The sequence below is a fragment of the Anomaloglossus baeobatrachus genome, chromosome 1 (assembly GCF_048569485.1).
Source record: "Anomaloglossus baeobatrachus isolate aAnoBae1 chromosome 1, aAnoBae1.hap1, whole genome shotgun sequence".
NCBI classification, from domain to species: domain Eukaryota; kingdom Metazoa; phylum Chordata; class Amphibia; order Anura; family Aromobatidae; genus Anomaloglossus; species Anomaloglossus baeobatrachus.
In genome coordinates this window covers 871,880,584-871,906,821 of record NC_134353.1, presented here as the reverse complement: position 1 = coordinate 871,906,821, position 26,238 = coordinate 871,880,584, and the positions used below count along the sequence as shown (strand labels likewise).

The 26,238-nt window shown below is 44.2% G+C and overlaps 1 protein-coding gene across 1 annotated transcript in view; it reads left to right on the top strand.

Moving 5' to 3' along the window:
* The window catches only part of IPO11 (importin 11), a 643,145-nt gene that overhangs the window by 388,698 nt on the left and 228,209 nt on the right, over window positions 1–26,238 (top strand). Inside the window, exons 26-27 of the mRNA XM_075326256.1 lie at window positions 2,591–2,704; window positions 8,145–8,266. Of these exons, the coding sequence (XP_075182371.1) occupies window positions 2,591–2,704; window positions 8,145–8,266 (236 nt within the window). The remainder of the gene's footprint in view (window positions 1–2,590; window positions 2,705–8,144; window positions 8,267–26,238) is intronic.

Below are 26,238 nucleotides of genomic sequence, written 5' to 3'. Positions count from 1 at the left end.
GATCTCTTCTCTAGATTTGCTGTGTATACTTTTTTGGTTCTTTTTGTTTGCAGTACATCAGTACCCTATGTGGCAATACAGGTTTCTGGTAGCATATATGCCCACTAATATAGATGAGCGGACCCGTTGAAGTTCGGGTTCGCTGGGTTCAGATAAAGTTCAGTTCGGGATCCAGACTTGACCTGAACTTGATCCCGAACCTTGAACCCCATTGGAAGTCACTGATTAGGCAATTTGGCTCTCAGGCCACATACAACCAGACATAAACAGAGCATTTCCGGGGAAGGGGGGGTGAGTTTTTTGATTGTTTTTTTTGGACACGCTACTTCCGAAAACCTTGTTATTGAAAGCCTTTTAGAGACTGCAAGTGGATCGCATTGGGCTGAACACACTAGCGTACCCGAGCACAGCGATGCTCGATCAAGTGGTTAGCATATGCAAAGCACCTGAACTCGGAACTCGGACTCTGCTTAAAGTCTGTTTTCGTCACGAATCCCGAACGTAACAGTTTAAGTTTGCTCTTCTCTACCCACTAATGCTGTACATGACGGAGTAGCTAAGTGTCTATTTGTCTACTTACCGTACAAATGACAGCCGCAATGTCTCCCATCATAGTCCCTGATACTATTTTCCAACCAATAAAGAGAATTTGTCAGCTGGTTTTTGCAGTGTAATCTGATATAGGTGCAGAGACCCTGATTACAATGATGTGTTACTTACAAGGCTGTGTGTTGCTGTTTCAATAAAATCACTATTTTATGAGCAAGATATTATCATTAGTAGACTAGCTGCCTCGTACTTCCTAGTTAACTTGCTCTGTATAACCCTTCTCCCGCCACTGATCAGCAGCTTTTTGTCTATATACAGTGTACACAGAAACCTGCCAATCAGAGGTGTAGGTGGGTTTATACAGGGTTCTGCATTAAGAGATCTGGTAGATCTGCAGCGGAAAATACAGTGATTGTAGGAAAATGACTGCATGCAGACCAGCAAGTGACACATCACTGAAATCATGTGTTTGTCCCTACATCATGCTGCTCTCAGATTACATAGCAAAAACCTGCTGACAGATCCCTTTTGCCAGAAACAATGCTCTTATGCTGTGTTACTGTGTCATTTTGGGACGCACAGACCATCCAAACATAATCCATTTGTCTCCTACCTGTGTCCTCTTGTAGTGTGATTGGTGTTATGACAGAGCAGCTCATCAGGCCTTGATTATTAAAGGGAACCTGTCAGGTGCAATATGCACCCAGAACCATGAGCAGTTCTGGGTACATATTGCTAATCCCTGGCTAACTGTCCCAGCATCTAGTAACATAGATAAAGAGATCTTTAGAAAAAGGTATTTCTATAGATTCTTTATAATATGCTAATGAGCGCGGGGACTAGTCGCAAGGGTGTTACTTCCCTTGGCTAGTCGGCCCCCTTAGCATGTAAACAAGTCTTTGTGGGCGTGCTAACATGCTAATGAAAGACAAAACAATCACCTCTCGTTGATTGTTTTGTCTTGCTGGTCTGCTGGACATTACTCCCACTTGGCCGGGGTTCTACTCCACACTGATGAGGGGCAATGCCCCGAAACAGCTGTCTGTGGATTGATACCTGGCCTTGGTAATTCCCTTGTCATATCTTTAAACTCATCAAGAGCTAGATATTGACTAAAAGGGCCACTTAATATGGTGGTTATAGTTGTCTCCTAAAAAGAGCCACTCCTTGGCTAGGTCCTTCCCGGAGAGATATCTGGCTATTTTCCGTGTCGAGACTCCTAACAGAGGCTCCACGGACCTTTTTTGATCAACACGCTAATGAATGCACATTGTTTGAGGATGGTCGCACTCACCTCTCTGCCGCCATTGTGTCCGACTCTTGAATTTCGGCTCAAATCTGTATGATCCCAGACTTTTGGTCATGCATACTATGAAGCCGGATTTATGTGTCTTAGCTTCAAACTCATGTAGTGCGCATGACCGAAAATCCAGACTCATGCGCACTGAGCCGAAGTCTAGCATTGCATGTGATGGCAGCAGAGAGATGAGCGCGACCATCCTCTGATGCTGCACATTCATTAGCATCTTAGCACTCTCACAGGGGCGTGCTTACATGCTAAGGGGGCCGACTAGCCAAGGGAAGTAACGCCCTTGCAACTAGTTGCTGACCTCATTATCATATCATATGGAATCTTTAGAAATACTCTTTCTAAAGATCTCTTTATGTATGCTACTAGATACAGGGACGGTTAGGCAGGGATTAGTAATATCACCCAGAACTGCTCGTGGGTCTGGATACATATTGCACCTGACAGGTTCACTTTAACTCTTTGTGTGGACATAGATGAAGGTTTGTGGCCGAGAGACACTTCTCCACTGTCTGTGTCCTGAGGACTCGTGCAGTTTGGGCTAGGCTGAACATAGCATTTTTGAATGGTGTAAGATCCATTTTCAACTTTCTTTAGCCCACTTTTTGATAACTTCTTCTTGGTGGTCTTGTTTTAAGAAACTTCTTATACCCCTCTTCTGGGAAAAAAATCTATAATCATGTCATACTGAATATTCAAAATCCTAAACGGTACATTTTTGTCTACCTACAGAGATATCCCGTTGTTATGTCTACCTACCTTGGTGTCCTTGGACGTGTCCTTCTGCAGAACCAAGCCTGCTTTTCTTCATTACTAAATCAGATGGCACAGGAATGCAGTCAGGAGGTTAGTATGGAATGTACAAGTAAAGCGAATCCTCATGAATATGTAGATCATTCCTGGAACCAGTGACATCACTGAGGCATGATAGGAAAAAGCTGCATTTTTAAGATGTCCGCCAAATAAAACACGGTTAGTATAGAATACAGCGGCTCCTTAATACGCTATGCGGCGGAGCATGCAACAATCTACTTTTCTTACATTTTCCATATGAATTTGTCAGCAAACCTTTTGCTGCATTACAAGATGTGGGTTGAAGCTGCCTGCTATCTTTGTTTAGGCAGCTGTAGCTGTAAATAAGATGTTCTATAGTTATAAATGGTGATAAATAACCCTCAAGGTTTGGGCTTTTTTCATGCTGGTTTCTGTAAACAACATTTGTTTTCTTTGTTTCTTGATTGGACTCCCACTTTTCTGTTACAACATGAGATATTGCAGCTGCATCCCCCTCTTCTCCCCTCCTCTCTGTCTGCCAGGTGTCTCATACATTCCCAGAACACACCTCCTGTGGAAGCTCCATGGTGATTTCATATCATTTGATGTGTGAACAACCAACCAGCAACTTGTCATACATGATTTCCTTTTCCTGGAGGAGGATGTTTGTAGCTCTGATCACATGCTTGTCTACATGTAGACTAGATGGACAAAAGTATTGTGACACCCCTGTTAGTCATTGAATTCAAGTAATTTATTCAGTTCCATTGCCACTGGTATGGTACACAAGTCTTCACACACGTGAAAAAATGGGTCATTTTAAAGAGCTGACTGAATGCGAACATGATTGTGTAATAGGATGTCACTGTTATAACAATATCGTCAGGGTCACGTCGTTAGTGACGCACATCTGGCGCTGTTAGTGACATCGCAGCGTGTGACACCAAGGAGCGACTATCAACGAGCACAAAAACGGCAAAAATCGTTGATCGTTGACACGTCGCTCCTTTTCATAATGTCATTGGTGGTGCATGCCACTGGTTGTTCGTCGTTCCTGCGGCGTCACACATCGCTATGTGTGACGCCGCAGGAACGACGAACATCTCCTTACCTCCGTCCACCGGCAATGAGGAAGGAAGGAGGTGGGCGGCATGTTCCGGCCGCTCATCTCCGCCCCTCCTCTGCTATTGGGCGGCCGCTTAGTGACGCCGCAGTGACGTCGCTATGACGCCTAACGCACCTCCCCCTTGAAGGAGGGATTGTTCGGCGGTCACAGCGACGTCGCTGAAAAGGTATGTGCGTGTGATGCTGCCATAGCGATGATGTTTGCTACGGCAGCGATCACCAAATGTCACACGAACGACGGGGGAGGGTGCTATCGCGCACAACATCACTAGCTATCGTTAGCGATGTCGCAGCGTGTAAAGCACCCTTTAGTGTGTAAAAAAACAATTTTTTGCTGACTCAGTAACTGCAGAGCTCTAATCCTCTTCTGGCATTGGTGTTGGCACAAAAAACTGTGCGCTATGAGCTTCATGACTTGAGTTTACATGGCCAAGCAGCTGCATTAAAGCCTTACATCACTAAGCACAATTCCAAGGTCAGATTGAGTGTTACAACGCATGCCGCCTCTGGAGCATTGGAAAAGTGTTATGTGGCGTGACAAATCACACATCTCTATGTGACAGTTTAATAGACAAGTCAGGATTTGGCGAATACCAGCTTTTCTGCATTTTGCCAACACAAGAGTTGGGTGAGGTGGGGTAATACTATGACGATGTTTTTAAGATATTTTAACAATTCTATGATTCCAATTTTGTAGTCTTTTTGTTGCTACCCTCCTGCTCTTACTTTTCACATGTTTCTCTCAATGTTGGTTCCTGTGTGTGTGCGGTGTGTCAGAGTTTTGGTTTTTCCCTGTCTGTCTTTATCTGTTTTTCCACCTCACTTCTGGCCCTTCCTTCCCTGGTGGGAGAGGGGAATCAGATCTGTTCTTGTCAGTAGCTTAGCCAGACATGGAACTCAGGCATCTTCACCATGAGGGGTAACTTTGAGGTTAAGGATAGCATAGGGAACCCTAGGATGAGGGACAGCATAGGAGCCCCTGCCCCTCCATTTCCTACAGTCACATCATGACAATCAGTGTCTGATCTCACAATTCCTATCCTGGATGAATGATTAATTGTTTTTATTTTTTTTGTCTCCAAAACCACTGCCTTTTAATCTTTTGTTTCCTTCGTTGTTGTTCCTCCTTGCACTGATGTTACATTATATGACCATAAGCCAAATATGGCACAGTCTTGCTATACTCATGTAATGTGAAATCACTGCCAGAAAAACTGATGTCTGGAAAATGATGGGCCTCAGGCTATTGCAAGGCTGTGGGTATATTTTAACCATTTTTATTTTCTCATAATCTGCGCAAAAAAAGTTTTTTTCAGAGTTACTCATTATCTTGGAAAAGCACTTTGATTAATGGAACCTGTCATGTTATAAAATATTCTTAACCTGCAGATGTGGAGTTAATCTGCAGGTTAATAGCAATGTGAAGCTGCCCGGTGACTGCACTGAGATCCCCACTGCTGGGAGGAAATATATTTTATTCCTCCCAGCAACCTTGGGCTTTCAGTCATAGCGGTGATGCCAGTGAGGTTTCAGTCACACGTATGCGCAAAGTGAGCGGCAACTGTAACTGCGCCCCGACACTGACTGACATTCGGCTCAGCTGTCGGCGTGGCTAACGGGCATCTTCAGATTGCTACAAACCTGCAGATAAATCCCATATATGCAGGTTATTAGGGCTTTTTCACATGACAGGTTCCCTTTGATATATTGATGTTAAAAAGCTATATTTTCCTTTTTCCAAATCACTATTTCTGTCAATTTCCAGCTAAGACTAGAACATTTAAAATGGTTTTCCCATCAACAACATTTATCACCTCTGCACATGATAAATGAGAAATATGTGATGATGGGAGTCTAGATACTGAGAACTTTCACCAACCAGAAAATCAGAGGGCCCAAAGTCATCTGTGTTAATGGTGGTGAGTACGACCATCACTCCGATAGACAGTGAATGGAGGAGTGGTCGCACACACTCTCTACTATTGCATTGGTCTGTTCTCGTGATCGGTGGAGTTTCTTGTGGTCAAAGCATCAATGATCATACAATTATGAGCATATTTGATATATGTTGGTTAAAGGACCACTCCTTTAAGCTCTGTTAAAAAGGACCAAACACCAGGATTTTAATATATAAACTAAAGCCAGTGCTATACTGGCGCTATCATGCTGATTCTATACATACCTTTAGTTGTGAGATTGGATGTATAGTGTCTGAAATATAGGCAAGTAAAGTTTGTGAAATGCTGTGTTATTTGATAATAGGTGCAACAGAATATCTGTTGGTGAGTTGGGCTTTGCTAGTTATTACTGCCCCGGTCTGCCTGCCTGTCCTGTTGTATCTTGGCTAGTTATTTAAAATAAAGGGGCTCCTACACTTATTTTTTAAATTTGTAGGTTTTTTTGTTTAAAAAAATGACATGGAGTCCCCTCCATTTGTCCTAAAACCAGCCAAAGTACAGCAGACAACTGGGAGCTGATATTATTAGGGTGGGAAGGGCCATAGTTATTTGGCTCTTTCCAGCCTAACAATAGCAGCCCGCAGCTGCGCCAGAAATTCTGGTGCTGGACCCAGCTCTTTCCGTTGCCCTGGTGAAACTGTAATATTTGTGGGGTTGATGCCTGCTCTAGCTGGCATCAAGCCCTGGTATTAGTAATGGATGTCATCTAGCAGTCACCCCCATTACTAATCCAGTAGTTGAAAGGAGAATAAAGAAGTTTATTTGAACAAAAAAAAACCTGAGTCCAACCCTCGTTCACCAATTTATTTGAAAAAAAATACAAAAGGTCCGCCGTAATCCATGGTGAGGTCCCACCACGTTCGCGAAAAGCAACCTGCAAAGTCATAAAAAGAGAAAATTATAAAGACAAGAGACACCCTCTTTTCCAATTTATTTCCCTGTCAAAGCCCTAATCCTGGTCTGCCGTAATCCAATTAGGGGGGTCCCATCTGGATCCCATACTGCTGGCACATTCAATGGAAAACCAAAGTTCCCCATTGTGAGAGCTGCCCCTGCAGGCACACACATACTGCTGTATATTCTTCCCTCTGGTGACCTGGACCTCATAAGGTCAGCACAGGTCACCCCAAGGGTGCCCTTATCAGTGTGTGTGCGGGTGCGGCAGTGACATCTCACGGGTTAATCAGAGTTCACAATAAACTCTGATGAACCTGTGAAGTCACAGCCTTTATACCTGCGGTAGTGCGGGTGTCACCGGGGTGTCGTCAGAATGTCATTGAAGTTCCTTGCATAATCCGATGACCCCCTGATGTCACTGCATACACACTGCTGGATACTCACCTGTCTTGGTGCTGATGTCCAGGCACTGCTGCTGCTTCCAGCTCCTCAGTGCAGTGCATATGCAATGAGTCTAATGAGCGGGGGTTGGAAGCATGAAGTGACAGCAGCACTAAAGACAAGTGAGTATGGAAAATCCTTTTTTTTTTTCCAAAGACCCGTGTTTTCTCTGGTACATGTCACACTGTTGTCACACGGATCACATCAGTGTGCGATCCATGTGACACTCGTGCTGTTGGAGAAAAAAAACGGACATGTATCCGTGTGTGCGTGCGGGGCCACGATGCGTCACACGGTCAGTGTGAAAACACGGCCGTGCGAGTAACACCATAGAATAACATGGGTGCGTGTAGCATCCATGTTAAAAACAGATGTCACATGTACCTGAAAAACGGACGTCTGAAACCGGCCTAACAGAAACCACAATTTCTAACCGAAACCGCCACACAGCAGGTACCACCAGTAGTAAAGGACACATTGACTTACTATGGGTCCATCATAAGGTATTTTTCCCAATAAATATGCCATAAGTTTACAATATAAGCGCTGAGCAGAGTCTTGGAAGCAAATGTGAGCAGAGTTTATACCTGCAATTCCTTATGTAAATTGGCCATTGGATCAATATATAGCAGATGTACATGTCTTCACTGCCGTGTCCACGTACTTTCCACATATGTCTTTCCACATGGAGTGTATTACAGTTGCTGTACACTGCGGCAGGGACATTCAGGTAATTACCGTAGGTTATTCTCTGGTTTACATGACAGATTATTAGGTTTGGGTTTTCCAATTTCGCCTTAAGAAAAGTCCTATAAGAGCAATGTAGCATTCAGGGAAATGAGTTCTGTTTACATCCAGTTAAAGTGAAGTAATTACAAAGAGAAAGTCCCCTAGGCCGTGATAGAACACACTTGTACCTATTTTACCAGGGATTACTGCCGGTTAAATTACGTTATCCCAGGCTCCATGTAACAATGGCTGATCTGGACACACAATGTGTTCCTCCTGTTTATTGAACTAGAACCTTCAGGACTTTTTGTTCTCTTAGTTCTATTTGTATATTGCTCATCATTAGGCGCTTGTCTTTTCAGGGAGACCAAATTCTCGGAAATGTAATTGAAATGTGGGTGGATAGGATGGACAACATCACCCAGCCGGAGAGGAGGAAGCTTTCTGCTCTGGCTTTAGCGTCTTTGCTGCCCACAGTTAACAGGTAAGACCGGTCCGGTGTGCGTCTTCTGCTGTTCAAGATTTCTATTATACGAGGTATCACAATTATCTCAAGCCCCTTACACATCTCTCTAGGGGTACAATAAATATTAAAATGCTTAGAATAAAGTATGGATCTACTGTGCTGTGGTTGACCTGACCCCTCTATATAAATCAGTATAGCAGCGCTCGGCATCGCCGTAAATCAGGCAAAGATGACAAGGAAAAGTCGCTGACGACTAATAAAACTGTATTCCATTCTAAATACATTATACAACGCAAAATACAATTTCTGGGGTTTTTTTACTCTGAGAATTAAAAGGTTATTTTAAAGCTCTTTAATGCGTAAAGTTGCAAAGTGATTGTAAAGACAAGAAATATTGGAATTTACATTTTGAGAATGGAGAATATCTATAATAAGAACAGTAAGTGCTGGTCCTTTAAGTTATATTGTGGATGCCTTCCTCGGACACGTGCACCTTGGATTGTGTGCCGCCTGGAACACTTGTTTCTGCATGATAAGAACAGAGGGATTTTTAATTCTAGTGTTTACTCCTCGTTCCTTGGGTTGGCCATCTCGGCGGGCTATCAGCGATGGCCGGTTTCCTAGTCACGGAGCACAGTACTTACAAAGTCTTTGGTATAGAGCAGTGGATCCCAAATTACAGTCCTCACAACCCCAAACAGGTCTTGTTTTCAGGACTTCCTTAGTATTGCGAAGGGGATGCCTTTATAATGATTCCATCAGCTGTTCGATGCTAAAGGAAATTCTGAAAAAATGACTTGTTGTGGGCGTGAGAACTGGATTTTGGGAACTACTGCTGTAGACCCTGCAAACCCCGCTCTGAAGCTGGTCAGATTGGTGGATTTGGACAGTTTTGGTGCCGCTGCGACATCACTAACGATATATCGTCAGGGTCACATCGTTAGTGACGAACATCCGGCGCCGTTAGCGACATCGCAGTGTGTGACACCTAGGAGCAACGATCGCAAAAACATCAAAAATCGTTGATCGTTGACACGTCGCTCCTTTTCATAATATCGGTGGTGGTGCATGCCGCTGGTTGTTCGTCGTTCCTGTGGCATCACACATCGCTACGTGTGACACCGCAGGAACGCCGAACATCTTCTTACCTGTGTCTATCGGCAATGAGGAAGGAAGGAGGTGGGCGATGTATTCTGCCCACTCATCTCCGCCCCTCCGCTTCTATTGGACGGCTGCCGTGTGATGTCGCTGTGACGCCGCACGAACCGCCCCCTTAGAAAGGAGGCGGTTCGCCGGCCACAGCGACATCGCAGGGAAGGTATGTCCGTGTGACGGGTGTAAGCGATGTTGTGCGCCACGGGCAGCGATTTGTCCGTGACGCACAACCGACGGGGGTGGGTATGCTCGCTAGTGATATCGGTACTGATATTGCAGCGTGTAAAGTGCCCTTTAGACACATCGGAACCATTCATAGTTGATGTATAATTATGGAGTCTCAATGTTGATATGTAGTGATGGATGAATAGTGAAATATTTAGGTGCGGATTATTCGTGCCGAATAGTTCATACTATTCCAGTATTCGTCATAAATAACTAACCTAATGCAAATCAATGGGGAACCTAAGCATTTTTCTCTGAAATGTTCACGAAAATTGCATGGGTTCCCCATTGACTTGCATTAGGTTCGTTATTTGTGACAAATACTGGAATAGTGTTAAGTAGTCAGTATGAAAAATCCGAACCCGAATATTTCACTGTTCTCCCATCACTATTGATATGTATTCAGCTTCCCCCGTCATGTCCCATAAGTAAAATCTGATCCCTGAATAGAGAACCTCTGATTTCATAAAGCCTTCATGTATGGAGTCACTACAGTCAGGTACTCAGATTTCTGGCATCAGGAACGCCATAAATTGTCATGAATTAGATGAGCTGTGGCGTCACGCCCTGCCGCTCCCCCATTCTGCCAATTTTGTTGGAGCTAGGGGAAACTGGCGTGTTGCAAAATTTAGGCACCTACATTTTTTGAAGCTTTGGTCAGAATTCTGGTTTAAAAGCTTTGATGAATCAGGACCATTGCTTCTTACTTTTAATATATGGGAAAAAGTAATATTCCGGGACTGAAATCTTCTTATTTTTATTTTTTAAGATTTCTGTTTGGATTCGTGAATGCTTGTTAATGCAAAAAGTGGTGATTACTGTTGCATGCCCCCGGCTATGATATATGAATATATCCCCCTTGTCAATTACCTCTGGATTTCCCAATAATAAGGTGGAGACAAACAAGATTACTAGTGTTCGTAAAACTCTAGAGGGCGAATTAACTAGGTTGAGACACTTCCCTAGTTTATAGCTGACCATGGACATTAGTTTATAGCTCGCCGTTGACCTTCATTTGGGTGGCTGCTTCTAATGAGTGTAATCAATCAGTAGCTACTAGATCCATTTTTTTTATTGTCCGAGTTACGTCGCCAGAAGAATTTTCACTCCATAGGTTTTATGTTGTGTCCTAGTAAAGAGCAAAATGCACACATAAAGCGTTAAGGCTATGTGCACACGCTGCGTTTCTTGCAATGTTTTTGCGCGTTTTTCGGGTGCGTTTTTGGTCTAAAAACTGCATGACTTTGCTTCCCCAGCAAAGTCTGAGTTTTCATTTTTGCTGTCCGCATAGTGCAGTTTTTTTTAGGTACGTTTTTGTGGTGACCACAAAGATGCAACATGTCAATTATTTCTACATTTTTGCCAGCGTTTTTCACCCATGCAATGCACTGGATTAAACGCAGAAAAACGCGCAAAAACGCATGTGGTTTTTGGATTAGTTTTTACCGCGGGTGCATTTTTGTGCGTTTCTTTGCAACCAATAACGCTGCATCTTTGTGGTCACAAAAAAAGGCAACGTGCGCACATAGCCTAAATCTGTAAAGTAAAAGCAAAAAGTGAAGACAAATTTTATTGATTACATTGAATCATAACGGACGAATAACGTCTTTTCCAATGGGGGAAGTCAAGTATTGTTGAAACCATTTGTCGATGTGTTGAGTATTTGGTTGCAGAAATTTCTGCACCATTTCTGCATCTCCTGGCACAAAAACGCACTTTTCAGCCTTGTTTTTCGTGCGTTTTTGGTGGGTTTTTTTGTATGTGTTTTTGTATGCTTTTTTTCATGGCTTTCATTGGTGAATAACGCAGGCAAAAATGCTGGAAGAATAAGCATGCTGCAGATCAGATTATTTTCTGCACCAATTCTGCAAGGAAAAAACATTCACATGCTGCGTTTTTTTGATGCTGCGTTTTTGGCCGCTAAAAACGCACATAAACGCACCCGCGGTGAAAAAACGCATCAAAAAACGCATGCGTTTTTGCCGCGATTTGGTTCGTTTTTGTCTGCGTTTTGCTTCGTTTTTTGGTCTCTGCGTTTTTCCAATGCATTGCATGGGGGGAAAACGCAGAAAAACGGAAGAAAGAATTGACATGTCCATTTTTTTTTTTTTTCTTAAGCTCAAAAACGCAGCTTAAAAAAAAAGTTGTGTGCGGACAGCAAAAATGAAAACTCATAGACTTTGCTGGGCAAGCAAAGTCATGCAGTTTTAAGGCCAAAAACGCACCCTAAAATCACGCAAAAACGCCGCGAAAAACGCACTGTGTGCACATAGCCTTACAGAACCAGGTCTTTTCTGACAATATAAAAGTAATCTTGGAAGATGGAAGAACCTTTTCTGGACGTTACTTTACAGTCTTGAGTCGAACAGGATTCCTGTGTTACTAAATTGCACGTTCTGCTGTTTCGTCGTATACTAACCTTAGTTTTAGAAAATTACAACTTGGTTGGCAATGGAGAAATATTAGGCCATATATTAGGTTTTATGTTCCTTAATGGACCCTAAACATTTCTTACAGTTTTTTCCATTCGGTTCCTGAATCCCACATGAAATATTCCATAAGATGTCGGCTGTATGACGCTCTTCTCCACTGTTGAATTGAGGTCCTCCTTGCTAGAAGCATTGTTTTTAGAGAAGAGCAGCCCTGTTATTTGGGGTGTCATAAAGATTATAAGGCTACAGGGGGTACCTATGCTGCCATCTATCCCCTTGTGAATGAAGACGTATTCTTTCTAAAAATGTTGTAAATTCCTTCTCTGTCATTGGAAGCATGGATTCCCGTACATAAGCTCCTGTAGGCTATAAGCACACGCTCCAGTTTTGTTTCTGCAGCGAAATACGCACCCTCTGGCAGAAAAACGCATCTTTGGCCAAAAAATAAATAAAAAAAACCCATGCGTTTTTGCTGCGTTTCGGTGCGTTTTTACCCATGTATTTTTTTACTATATTCAATGGAAAAACGCAGAAATAATTCACATGCTGCTTCTTTTTTCTGCAACCAAAACCGCAAGGAAAAAAGAAGCAATGTGCGCACAGCCTTTCTGAATTCTCATAGACTTTGCTGGGGAAGGAAATGCATGCAGTTTACGGCAACAAACTGCACCCAAAACTGCACCGTGCACCCAGGGCCTAAGGCTGTGTGCACAAAATGAGGTTTTTTTTTTAATGCAGATTTGGGTGCTATTTATCGTGCTGTTTTGTTGCCCAAATCTGCATGTCTATCCTTATGCCAGTAAAGTCAATGAGAATTCTGAAGTCCTGTGCACATGTTGCTTCTTTCTCCATTGCAGTTTTGGATGCAGAAAAAATCTGCAGCATGTCAAGTGTTGGTGCGTTTTTTTTCTTGCGCTTTTTTTTAGCCCTACCAGCCAATGATTTTACAAACAGACGCATGTAAAAAAATGCAATAAAACATTTTTCTGCCCCAAGGTGTGTTTTTTGGTGCAGAAAATTTCTGTACCAAAAACTCAGCATGCTCACATACCATAAAGGTCTTTTTATTTCAGGCTATAGTTATTGGCTCTCCTAAAGGTCCAGTCACACTAAGCAACTTACCAGCGATCCCAACAACGATAGGGATCGCTGGTAAGTTGCTAGGAGGTTGCTGGTGAGCTGTCACACTGCGACGCTCCAGCGATCCCACCAGCAACCTGACCTGGCAGGGATCGCTGGAGCGTGGCTACACGAGTTGCTGGTGAGCTCACCAGCAACCAGTGACCAGCCCCCAGTCTCCTAGTTACAGCACACATCAGGTTAATTAACCCGATGTGTGCTGCAGCTAAATGTGCACAGAGCAGGGAGCAGCGCACACTGAGCGCTGGCTCCTTGCTCTCCTAGTTACAGCACACATCGGGTTAATTGCCTGATGTGTGCTGCAGCTAAATGTGCACAGAGCAGGGAGCAGCGCACACTGAGCGCTGGCTCCTTGCTCTCCTAGTTACAGTACACATCGGGTTAATTGCCTGATGTGTGCTGCAGCTACATGTGCACAGAGCAGGAGCCGGCACTGACAGTGAGAGCGGAGGAGGCTGGTATCAAAGGTAAATATCGGGTAACCAAGGACAGGGCTTCTTGGTTACCCGATGTTTACATTAGTTACCAGCCTCAGCAGAAGCTGGCTCCCTGCTCACTGCACATTAGTTGTTGCTGTCTCGCTGTCACACACAGCGATCTGTGCTTCACAGCGGGACAGCAACAACTAAAAAATGGCCCAGGACATTCAGCAACAACCAACGACCTCACAGCAGGGGCCAGGTTGTTGCTGGATGTCACACACAGCAACATCGCTAGCAACGTCACAAAAGTTGTTCGTTACCAGCGATGTTGCTAGCGATGTTGCTTAGTGTGACAGGGCCTTTAGTGTTTATCGTCATATGTAATGTATTAATTACATCCGTCACCTCTCAGAATACGTTAACACAATGTTATCTTGGCTTTGTGAGTCTTCGCTACTGTTCAAGAATAGTCGAGATGCTCAGGGTACTGTGTGAACAGAACAATGAGGCTGTAATAAATGACTCTCTCAGTTTATTTCTACTGGGGTCTTACTAGCCAGAACATGGCTCTTAATTGGTAGCCAAATCCTTCTGAAAAGCTAAACCAACGAGCCGGCAGCTTTATTTGGCTATTTTCACATTCATATTTTAATAACTTTTTTACGGTAATTTAAAGCTGATTTTTACAGTAAAAGCGAATGCTATAAGATTTCAGAAATCTCATGCACCCGTTTGTTTTTTTTCTTACTGAATTTGAGAACTTAGGATAAAACCAAAATAAACAAATATCCTGCAGTAAGTAAATAGTGATTGTGTATGTAAATCACATAAGGTACCCTGCACTGTACTATTTATTTCTTTACTTACTGCTGAATATTTGTTCATTTTGGTTTTAGACTATTTTCGATCTGTTATTGGCCACAGTGTGAATGCGCACGTACATGTAGCACCCCTGTGGTACCAGGTGCCACAAATGTAACCAGTGGAAACCCAAACCCCGGAATATCTGTGCCAGCCAGTACACCAGCACCCTCAGGCCACATACACAACCCCAACACCAGACTGGGAGACTGCCTAGCAACAGGTAATCGAGAAAGGCACTGATTGGTTAGTAGCCACCCTATCTGTAGGTGGAGACCCAGCAAGGGGGAGGGGTCAGTTGGGAATTTGGCGGGAGGAAGTGTGTCATAAGGAGAAGTAGTCAGAGAAAAGTTAAGTGAAGGTGTGTCACAGAGAGCAAAAGAGAGAGGTGTTCAATTGCTGCGCCAAAAGATCACTTCAGTGGATGTTCAGATTAATGCCACTTTATTTGTCATATAGGTCGACGCGTTTCTGGAGCATCTGCCCCCTTCATCAGGACCATCAAGAACAAGAATAACATCAAATCTGTCAAACAGATTTGATGTTATTCTTGTTCTTGATGGTCCTGATGAAGGGGGCAGATGCTCCAGAAACGCGTCGACCTATATGACAAATAAAGTGGCATTAATCTGAACATCCACTGAAGTGATCTTTTGGCGCAGCAATTGAACACCTCTCTCTTTTGCTCTCTGTGATCTGCTGTCTACTGGTGGCTGCAGCCTGGGATCCACATCACATGCGTTCATAGTAGTTGTGACTCTCACAACTACATTTGGTGAGTATTCATACTCCCCCCTCCTTACCCGGTACATATTGGGGTAAAACCCTATTTGCGCTTGTTATTTCCACAGTCCTTATCCACGAAGTGAAGGTGTGTGAAAGAAGAAGTTAGAGAGTGAAGGTGTAGAGGAAAGTGTGAAAAGAAAAGAGTGAAAAGTACAGAAAAGACCTGAAGCAACACCGGAGTGCTGTAAAAGGAGTGCGGGACTGTGGAGTACGGAACCGGGACTCCAGGCACCGTGGGTTACCTGTGGAAGTGTAAGACTCCAGGAACCACGGGACGCCTGTGGAAGTCTGGAACCAAGGCTCACAGGACTCAGCACAAGGCCGGGTGCAGACCCTAGGACAGCGGGACACTTTATAGTCAACTGTTAACTCTTCCGGGCGAGAAGATCTCCAGGGTCCATTGCCAAACAAAGAGTCTGAAGCACCAGCAGCAAAGAGGGGGCCGGGGACTGAACCCTTTAAATAGTCCAGGCTGCCTGCAGTAGGACCAAGGCTAAAGAGAAGGGACTCCCAAGTAGCTCTAGGCCACGGGAGTCCAACCACAATAAGTGTGCATGGAGGACAACCAACCCAGGTCACAACTGGCATGGAGAACTAGGGTAGCGGGAACACCTGGAATCTGCACCAGCGGGTCCAAGTACCAAAAGTAAAAGCAAGGCAAGTTGAAACTGTAATATTGGTGTGGACTGTTTCATTATCGCCCCGAACACTCACACAGACGGTTCCCCATTACAATTCCCATCATTCACTGCTGGGGCCTGTCCCTGCTTGCAGAGGGCTCAAACACCTAAACTGCATCACTCAATCAGCCCCACCAGGACCCTGCAGCGGCGGCCCCAATAACCTGGCCTCACAACGCAAGTGGCGTAGTCGAGAACTCTTTTATTTTTATTGTCATTATTACTTGAATTTTTCACCCCTTTTTCTGAGGGACGGCATCCTAAGGGCTACGGCATCGGGCCGCGACCATGACTGTTACCACTGCACACCGCTCACATTCACATTGTACTTCTACTAACATGGGCTCTAGCTCTTTTATTTTCCTTTGCTACTGTTTTGTACTTTATACACAGACGGCCATGACTCCCACTTTTTGGCCTTTGAATTTTGGCTAATTTGCTTTTGTCGGAGAGATGTTTAAACAGTCAGACTTGAGTCCTCCTCTGTCTCTGTCAATATTGAAACCTGCTGGCATGTAGAGAGGTGAACTACAAAAGTTAGGGTACACCTTGCCGCGGTGGGGTGGCTTTTAGACTTTTTTGACGTTAATAGTGTTGACTAAATACCATATGTTATTTACATGTAATTTTATTATATATTTACTTACTGTAGGGTATTTGCTTATTTTGCTTTTATCTTAGGTTATGTGTCTCACTAAGTACGCGGAAGTACAAAGCAAACGGCGAAAGGGAAGGGAAACACTTTGTCTATGGAAGGGGGAGATGGTGACCCCTGAGCAAACCTATTGCTGGTCCCTGGGGTCCCTCACAGCCCTAGATAGGTTCCGCACCTATGCGCAGAGCCGGATACTTGACGCTAGGTATCCCTAGTGCTGGGCTCTAAATAGGGAACGGATGGATGAGCTCTTCGTCAAACCTACTAAACACTAAATGAAGACACAAGGGGGACACACAGGGGGAAAATGCATGAGCTACTTAAACACATATGACTAAGGTAGAAGTTCAGCAAAGTTACAGCAACAACACCACAGATGAGAGCAAGCCACCTGCTTGCAACCAGAGCTTGAATGAGCTGAATCTCACCAGCTCAAGTCAAGGGAAGATGGGAGTATTTACAACCAAAGGCAAATACAGATGATTAGCAGCTGAAAGGAAGAGGAGAGGATGAAAACCCAGCAAAGGAGCTACCTAGTACACTGAATACTAACAGCAGGAACAATAGAAAGTCAGGGAGCATTTTATGCAGATAAACAATGTGACCTTCTATTGCTGAACACTACAGTACTGTCTATGACCCGTGACACACCCGTGAAATTATGTTTGTTAATGACCACAGTGTGAATGGGCACCTACAAATTGCACGTATACTATCTTGTGTTCCTGTTCATTTCTTTAGGGTGCTTTCCATGCTGCGACATCTCTACCGATATATCGTTGGAGTCACGGTGTTTGTGACGCAACATCCGGCGTCGTTAGCGACATCGCAGCGTGTGACAGCTAGGAGCGACGATCAACAATTGCAAAAACGTCAAAAATCGTTGATCGTTGACACGTCGCTCCTTTTCATAATATCGGGGGTGCATGCTGCTGGTTGTTCGTCGTTCCTGCGGCACCACACATCGCTGTGTGTGACACCGCAGGAACGACGAACATCTCCTTACCTGCATCCACCGGCAATGAGGGAGGAAGGAGGTGGGCGGGATGTTCCGGCCTCTCATCTCCGCCCCTCCTCTGCTATTGCGCAGCCGCTTAGTGACGCCGCTGTGACGCCGCATGAACCGCTCCCTTAAAGGAGAGATTGTTTGGTGTCTCCAGCGACGTCGATAAGAAGGTATGTGCGTGTGACGCTGCCGTAGCGATATTGTTTGCTACGGCAGCGATCACCCCCATGACGAAACAGCGACGTGGGCGGGTGCTATCGCTAGCGATGTCGCAGCGTGTAAAACACCCTTTTGGTTTGAAATTTGAGAATTGAAGTATTTGAAATCTGCAGCATGTCAATTCTTTCATTGTTTTGCAGCATTTTTTCACCCATAATAAGGAATGAGAAAGTGGAGAAAATGCTGCAAAAACGTAACAAATATTTTTAAAACTATTTTCGTGAATAAAAGTAACATTATTAACCTTGCACTGTACACTAAGCACGCATGTAATCTGCACCAAAAAATTCACTGTGAAAATGCATTTTTACTGACAATAGTGCATGTTTTAGCTGCAGAAAAAAACGAGCAAAAACATGTGTGAACATAGCCTTCCTTTGGGTGCAGATTAACAGCAGCAAAACAGCAAACAAAAAGAAACAATAAAGCCTTAAAAAAGCTAATTAACTCATGCTTTGAAATCAATAAAAAAAAATGTCAGTTTACTTTAAAATGTCTCCTAAACCCAAGTAGAACTTTACAAGAAGAACAGAAGACGTCAGCGATATCTTGCAGCGTCTCATTAATAACCTGGGTGGGGGAGGGGGAGGTCATCATACAAGTGAGGCCAACTTCACAGTTGGAGAAGTAGTGATATAAATCATTTATCTAAAAGGTGTCTTCAAAGTCACCTCCTACTCGGAGGTTACACTAGTCAGCAATGTAATGGTAAAAAATGAGTACTAGAAATAAAACAACAAACTGGAAAACAAGCCTAATATATCTTACCTATGCTTTCACAAAAAAAAGCAAAGCAGGAAAGCCTGGCCTTGCTGCGCTCATGCCCCGCAAGTGTAAAAACTGATTTTGGTGCATATATCAACCTAAAAGGACAAGGACGTGTCCCGGATCTCACATTGTAACTGGTCATCCACTTGTCATCCAGTCTTCATTTGATGGTTCGTCGTCAGCCAGCAGCACTACTTTCCCTCACTTCTCACCATATAGTATGCCATAAAAGTGAGTACACCCCTCACATTTTTGTATTTTATTATACCTCTTAATTGGACATTACTGAAGATATGACACTGTGATATAATGTACAGTAGTCAATATACGGCTTGTATAACAATGTAAATTTGGTGCCCTTTAATTGACTCAACACACAGCTATTAATGTCTAAACCGCTGGCAACTAAAGTGAGTACACTCCTAAGTGGTAAGTGGAAGTAGCCAAAGTGTGAATATTTTGTGTGGCTATCATTATTTTCAATCACTGCCTTAACTCTCTTAGTCATGGAGTTCACTAGAGCTTCACATGAGTGGCTGGATCCTCTTCCACTTCTCCATGATGGCATCACGGAGCTGGTGGATGTTAGAGACTTTGCACTCCTCCACCTTCTATTTGAGGAGGCCCCACAGATACTCAATAGGGTTTAGGTCTGGAGACATGCTTGGCAAGCCCAGCACCTTTACCCTCAATTTCTTTAGTAAGACAGTGGTCATCTTGGAGGTGTGTCTGTGGTCATTATCATGTTGCAATACTGTTCTATGGCCCAGTTTCCGGAGGGAGGGCATCACTGTCTGCTTCAGTAAGTCACAGTACATGTTGGCATTCATGGTTCTCTCGATAAACTGTAGCTCCCCACAGCCAGCAGCATTCATGCAGCCCCAAACCATGACACTACCACCACCCTATTCTTGACTGTAGGCAAGAAATACTGTTTTGGTCCTCCTCACCTAGTTGGTGCCACACACTCTTGATACCATCTGAACCAAATAAGTTTATCTTGGTTTCATTACACCAAAGGACATGGTTCCAGTAATCAATGTCCTTAGTCTGCTTGTCTTCAGCAAACTGTTTGCGGGCTTTCTTCTGCATCATCTTTAAAAGAGGCTTCTTTATGCAGACCAATGTGATGCAGTGTGCAGAGTATGGTTTGAGCACTGACAGGCTGACCCCTGTAACCTCTGCAGCAATACCGGCATCACTCATACATCTATTTTGAAAACACAACCTCTGGATATGATATTGAGTACGTGCACTCCGCTTTGTTGATCGATCATGGCCAGGCCTGTTCTGAGTAGCACCTGTCTTGTTAAACCACTATATGCTCTTGGCCACCATGCTGCAGCTCAGTTTCAGGGTGTTGACAATCTTCTTATAGCCTAGGCCATTTTTATGTAAAGCAACATTTTTTTTCATATGCTTAGAAAATTATTTGCTATGAGGAGCCATGTTGAATTTCCAATCACCAATATGAGAGAGTGTGAGCAATAACATCAAATTTAACAACCCTGCTCCCGGTTCACACCTGAGACCTTGTAACACTGATTAGTCACATGACACCAGGGAAAGAAAATGGCTAAATGGGCACAATTTGGCCATTTTCCCTTAGGGGTGTACTCACTTTTGTTGCCAGCTCTGTGTTGATATATTTAGAGGGCACATTAAATTTACACTGTTATACAAGCTGTACGCGTTTAACAAATGTGATATTGTCACGGCAGGGGAGAAAGGCTATACCAGCCATAACACGCAGGAAGGGGGAAGGAATGCCTTATAGCTAGGGAAAGTGGGAAGTGGTGACCCCGATAACAACCTGCAACTCACCCTCACTGCCCTCACCGAGATAATACAGGTTCTGCACCTGTCGCCAAGCTGGAATACCTGGGACTCTATTTTACCCTTGTAAATAGGCCCTAAGTAAGGTTGAAGGGTATGAGTGCTAACTCAACACCACTAACACTAAAGGTAGACACAAGGGAACAATACAGGGAAAGCACTATTGCAATCACCAGAACCCTGGTAGATAGCAAAAGACAAACACTTATTGGAGCAGCAGCAAGCACAGAAGTGTCTGGAGCAACATAAGGTGACGTCTCCAAAGCTCAGCAAGGAACAAACTATAAACTGCACCCAAACCACCCCAGGGTGAGGTTAATAAAGGAAATCAGAGGATAGCAATTAAGAGGCAGGATGACAGCTCTTCAGGGTCATAGAGTCCGCCTGCTGCAGAAACCAGGAACTGTCACATAACAACACATGTTGCCAATCTCTGTAATCTTCTAGCACTCGCTGCCGCTGGATTGTCAGCCGATCGTGATACCTCCATGCCAGGCCGTGACACATCCGTGGCACATATCTTCCGTGTTGTCATGTGAGTAGATCTAATAAAACGTTTCCAGAAATGTGTGGGGTGTACTCACTTTTGTCACATATTCTACCTTGTTCCTGTCATTGTCCAATGGCTTGGCTGCCGAGAACTAAAAGCTCTTCTGTTATAAATGCTGTGTGACAAGAAAGCAGAAGGAGAGAGACAGAGACTTGCCCCAACTTTATATTATTGTGTCATCTTTTCTTCTGCTGGAGAAGGATTACACTTGACAACAGGTAGAGTACAGCTAATTAGTCAGATGTGAGACACCGTATGACTGTTACTTTGTAGTGATTTTTTTCAGGGAGTAAGGCCACATGATTTTTTAAGGAAACTTGTCAGATACCCTAAAGGGGGCTTTACACGCTACGATATCGTTAATGTTTTATCGTCGGGGTCACGTTGTTAGTGATGCACATCCGGCGTCATTAACGATATCACAGCGTGTGACACTTACCAGCGTCCTTAAGCGACCTCAAAAATGGTGAAAATCGTTCACCATGGAGAGGTCGTCCCAAACTCAAAAATCGGTAAGAGTTGTTTATCCATGTTGTTTATCGCTCATGCGGCAGCACACATCGCTGTGTGTGACACCGAAGGAAGGAGGAACGTCTCCTTACCTGCCGCCGGCCACAATGCGGAAGGAAGGAGGTGGGCGGGATGTTACGTCCCGCTCATCTCCGCCCCTCCGTTTTGATTGGCCGGCCGCTTAGTGACGTCGCGGTGACGCCGAACGTCCCTCCCCCTTGAGGGAGGGATTGTTCGGCAGTCACAGCGACGACGACGACTAGGTAAGTGCGTGTGACGCTGCCGTAGCGATAATGTTCGTTGCGGCAACGATCACACGATATAGCATGTGCGACGGGGGCAGGTACTTACACGCTCGATATCGCTAGACATTGCTAGCGATATCGTAGCGTGTAAAGCCCGCTTAAGGCCGCAAACTGACACTAATATCATACAGAGTGACAACCCTGATTTTTTTTTATCATGTGTCTAGTATGAAAAAAAACTCTGGAGTTATGAGCATCAAAAGCACTTTAGTTTCGCCACTCTTGCTATGTTCATCCGCTAGGTCTAGTATGTCCGCCTTGACCACTATTTTCCCAGCTTTGAAGGGTTTGTTCGCTACTCAGACACCCCCTTCTCAATCCGTATGTTTTCACCATTTCAAATGATAAAACGTATACTTATCTCCCATACCAACACTGTTCCAATGTTGTCGGCACTGTCTCTCCTGAGATCGCGTAACTGTGTGACTTCACATGGTCCCCTAGGGTAGTCAGTGGCTGCTTCACTCTCCCCGCCTCCGGACTTATCACATGCATCCAGAGGAAGTCAGAGAACAGTAGCGCTCTCTTCCTCCGGTTGTAAGCAATTTGTCCGTTGGCGGGGAGAGTGAAACAGCCACTGATTATCCGCGCAGACCGCGTGAAGTCACACAATTGTACTTTTTGGTCACAGTTTTGTAGCTTTAAGGAACTTTACAAATTCCCTTTAAATATTTGGAGAGTATCAAATTATGAAGAGATCAGATTGTCTGAAAGTACAGGGGACAGTTTAACACCCTGAAAGTACAGTGAGCAATTACCCCCATCTGTATGCCATGAGCAATTACCCCCCATCTGTATTCTAAGTGCTCACAACACCAGGGTTCAGTTCCTTTCCGATCATTGATGACTTGTCTTTGTGAAATGCCACCAACTTTAGATTGATTTTTAAGTGCTCAGAATAGTCACATTTTTTATTGTTGCAGCTGGTCTTAGCTTTGTGGTTATTGTAGGGGACTATACAGATTTACTTAGAGCTTGTCAGAGGAACGTTCTGTTCTGTGGCATAAGTAGCGCCCCCCACTCTCGTTTTGCTTTCTACTTATTCAAAGTACGATGAGCCTACAGGTATTTGGAATAAGTGCTGGTTTGAAAATCCTTTTTCTTGTTATTAATGGCTTTGCGAGCGGTGGGAGACCGTCAAGTTCCTCGGCACTTTTGAGTGACTGGAGAGTCAATTATTCAAAAGCATAACAGTGTTAAATTACATTTTGCTGTCTTGTAGTGGAAAGCTCAAATATACAGTGCAACATAAAATCATCTTCTCTACAGCCGACGGTTTCCTTCTCGTGTTAACCTGAAAAAACAGGTTTGTTTTTTTTCCCCCTTCTGGATGGCCCGTATGCTCATTTTAAAGGGTGATGAAAAGTTCCAGTCCAGTGGTTTTCATCAGAATTCTGTTGTTCCTTCTATAATGTATTCGTCTGCTTCGGATCTCGTGTTCAGGGGCCGTACTGGAGATTGTCTGCCTCTGTGACTATACCATTCGTGCTTACAATTTCATTTGTTAGTTGCAACATGTGAATCAATGTGCATAGAGGGGATTTTTTATTTGAAGGCAAAGGAGCTGCAAGTGAAACCTTAATCGCCTATATGTGATATGTTGATTCTGTTTTCATGTTTGGGACCTTCAGCTATTTGACCTATTGTCACTATTTGTGGTCACCTGACAGCTCCAAAATGGCTACCACGAACAGGCTTGGCTCTGGCTACTCCATTTTCCAGGACCCAGGGGTTGTCCTGGCCTTCAAACTTTAATGCCTATACAGGGATCTGGACTTATACAGGGGTCCCTGGGCTAGGCCTTGGAGTTAAGTGCTGTTCGGTGGTACAAGCTGGCAAGAAGGATAGTCGGGTCAGAACCACAAGACAAGGTGAAGGACAAAATCGTAAAGCAATCAGGAAGTCATATGTCAAGCTGAAGTCAAAGAACAGGAAAGTCAGGACAAATTGCTGGAGCACAGCACAGAGGTAAATACCAGGATAGCAGAGCTATGGACTGGAATCTGGAACTGATTCTCAGGGGTGGAATAGAGAGCAGCCCCACCCAGTGCTGACAGCAGGAAGAAACGCATCCTACTGTATTGTCATTCTGCATCAGCCCGGAGCAAAGCTGGAGTAGGTGGCATAGATGTGGATGTCACACTTATCTAGAGAATGGTGCTCCCGCAACCTCCATTCACATTTATTGCAGATAATTTAAAGGGAACCTGTCAGGTTTCCTGTACACCCAGAACCACGAGTAGTTCTGTGCACATATCTGTGTTCCCTGCCTAACTGTCCCTTCATGTAGTACGGTAGCATATATAAACAGATCTTTAGAAAAAGTATTTCTGAAGACCGTTTATGACATACTAATTAGGCCTGTGACTAGTCGTAGAGGTGTTAGTTTCCACACTCATTGGCCCACTTAGCATGTTATCCCTCCACTGTTGGCGTGATAACCTGCTTTACAACAGCCAGGGTCATCGGCAGCGCGATACAAAACCGCATGTGTGCATGACTTTGTATCCATCAGCAATGAGCTTTTCTGATGCAGGGTGGATGCGTCCCAGCTTCGGAGAGGCTCATTGCCCATGATCAGAAGTTACCCGCACTTCTGGTCATGCATACTATGCCTCTGTGAAGCCAGGATGCATACACTAGGCTTCGGATTAGTGTGCATGACTGAAAGTGCGGGCAACTTTCGATCATGGGCATTGAGCCACTCTGAAACTGGAACGCATCCACCTGACGTCAGAAAAACTCAATGCTGAGGGGTAGAAAGCTGTGTGCATGCGCAGCTTTGTATTGCGCTGTCGATGATGCTGGCTGTTGTAAAGCATTTTATCATGCCCATCGGAGAGCGATAAAGATCTGTTTATGTATGATACTACATGTAGGGACAGTTAGGCAGGGAATATAGATATGTGCAGAGAACTGCTCGTGGTGTTGGGTGCACAGGGGACCTGACAGGTTGCCTTTAAAAGTCAATCACTGATTTCGATTGGGAAAGCACCTACAAACGGTTACCTAACCCCTTAGGAACAGTGGACGCACATGTAAGGTGGCTGTGTGCTCTCACTGTATGGAGCGGACTCAAAAGCTATGTTATCAAAAAATGCCGAAAAGAGAGGGCAGTCAGCTCACCAGTCCATCAAGTGTTTGAATAGATAATGCAGCCAAGGGGCCGGTGCACGGAGGTTCCTGAGTCGGTACACAGGTGAAGTATTCAAGAGGAGAAGAAAAAAAAAATTCTTCTGCTCGTATCAAAAAGTGACCTGTTGTTTAAATCTGGTTTTTGTGTTACATATATTTTAGCAAAATGTGCGGTAATATATCATTATTCAAAACCAAATGTGTCATTTTTACATTGGCCACTAGGACTAGACTCAAAGTCACTCTGGCATATTAATGACAACAGTTGTATCTTAGACAGTGATTCAGATTATCCAGATTTATCATAATGGTTCACGCTAGTTAAAGGGGACCTGTCACCGATTTTTCGGCCTATAAACTGTGACAACCACCACTGGGCTCTTATATACAGCATTCTAACATGCTGTATAAAAGAGCCCAGACCGCTGTGTACAACATAAAAAACACTTCATAATACTCACCTAAACCGGTCGCTGCAGTGGATGTGGCTCAGATGGGCGTCTTCGTCCTCCGGTGACGGCGCCGCCTCTTTCAGCCAACTTTGTCACTGCCTCTGTCGTTTTTCTGAAGCCTGTGTGCATGACGCGTCTGACGTCATACATACTCGCCGGCATTCAGGTCCTGAGCAGGGCAGATCAAAGTATTGTTATGCGCATGCGCGGGACCGGCGAGTTTGTATGACGTAGACGTGTCATGCAAACAGGCTTCAGAAGGAGGACGAAGATGGCCGAAAGAGGCCGTGCCGGCATCGGAGGATGAAGACGCCCATCTAAGCCACATCCACCGCAGCGACCGGTTTAGGTGAGTATTATGAATTGTTTTTTATGTTGTACACAGCGGCCTGGGCTCTTATATACAGCATGTTAGAATACTGTATATAAGAGCCCACTGGTAGTGGCTGCAGCTTATAGGCCGAAAAATCGGTGACAAGTTCCCTTTAATAAATCATGTCTGGATTTAAGACTGCCTCGTCTAACTTAACACCACCTATTGGTTCACTTACTTTTTGTCAAAAACATCTACCACAACAATTTTGGTGTATTTTTTTTTTATTCTTTGTGTTGCATCTTAAACCATGCCCTTTTCCCAATAAGCCACACCCACTTTTAGCGATACCACTCTCTCATGTCAGATTAAGTCAGAAAATGTATCAAAAACACATCATAAACATGGTTTAAGCCATGAAAGACATTTCTTTACGCAAATAATGGCAGAATTTTGGAGCCGTTCACATGAGAAATATGTGCACAGTTCTTTACAGAATACTTTTCAGCAGTTTCATTATCATCACTTACACCATTGTAT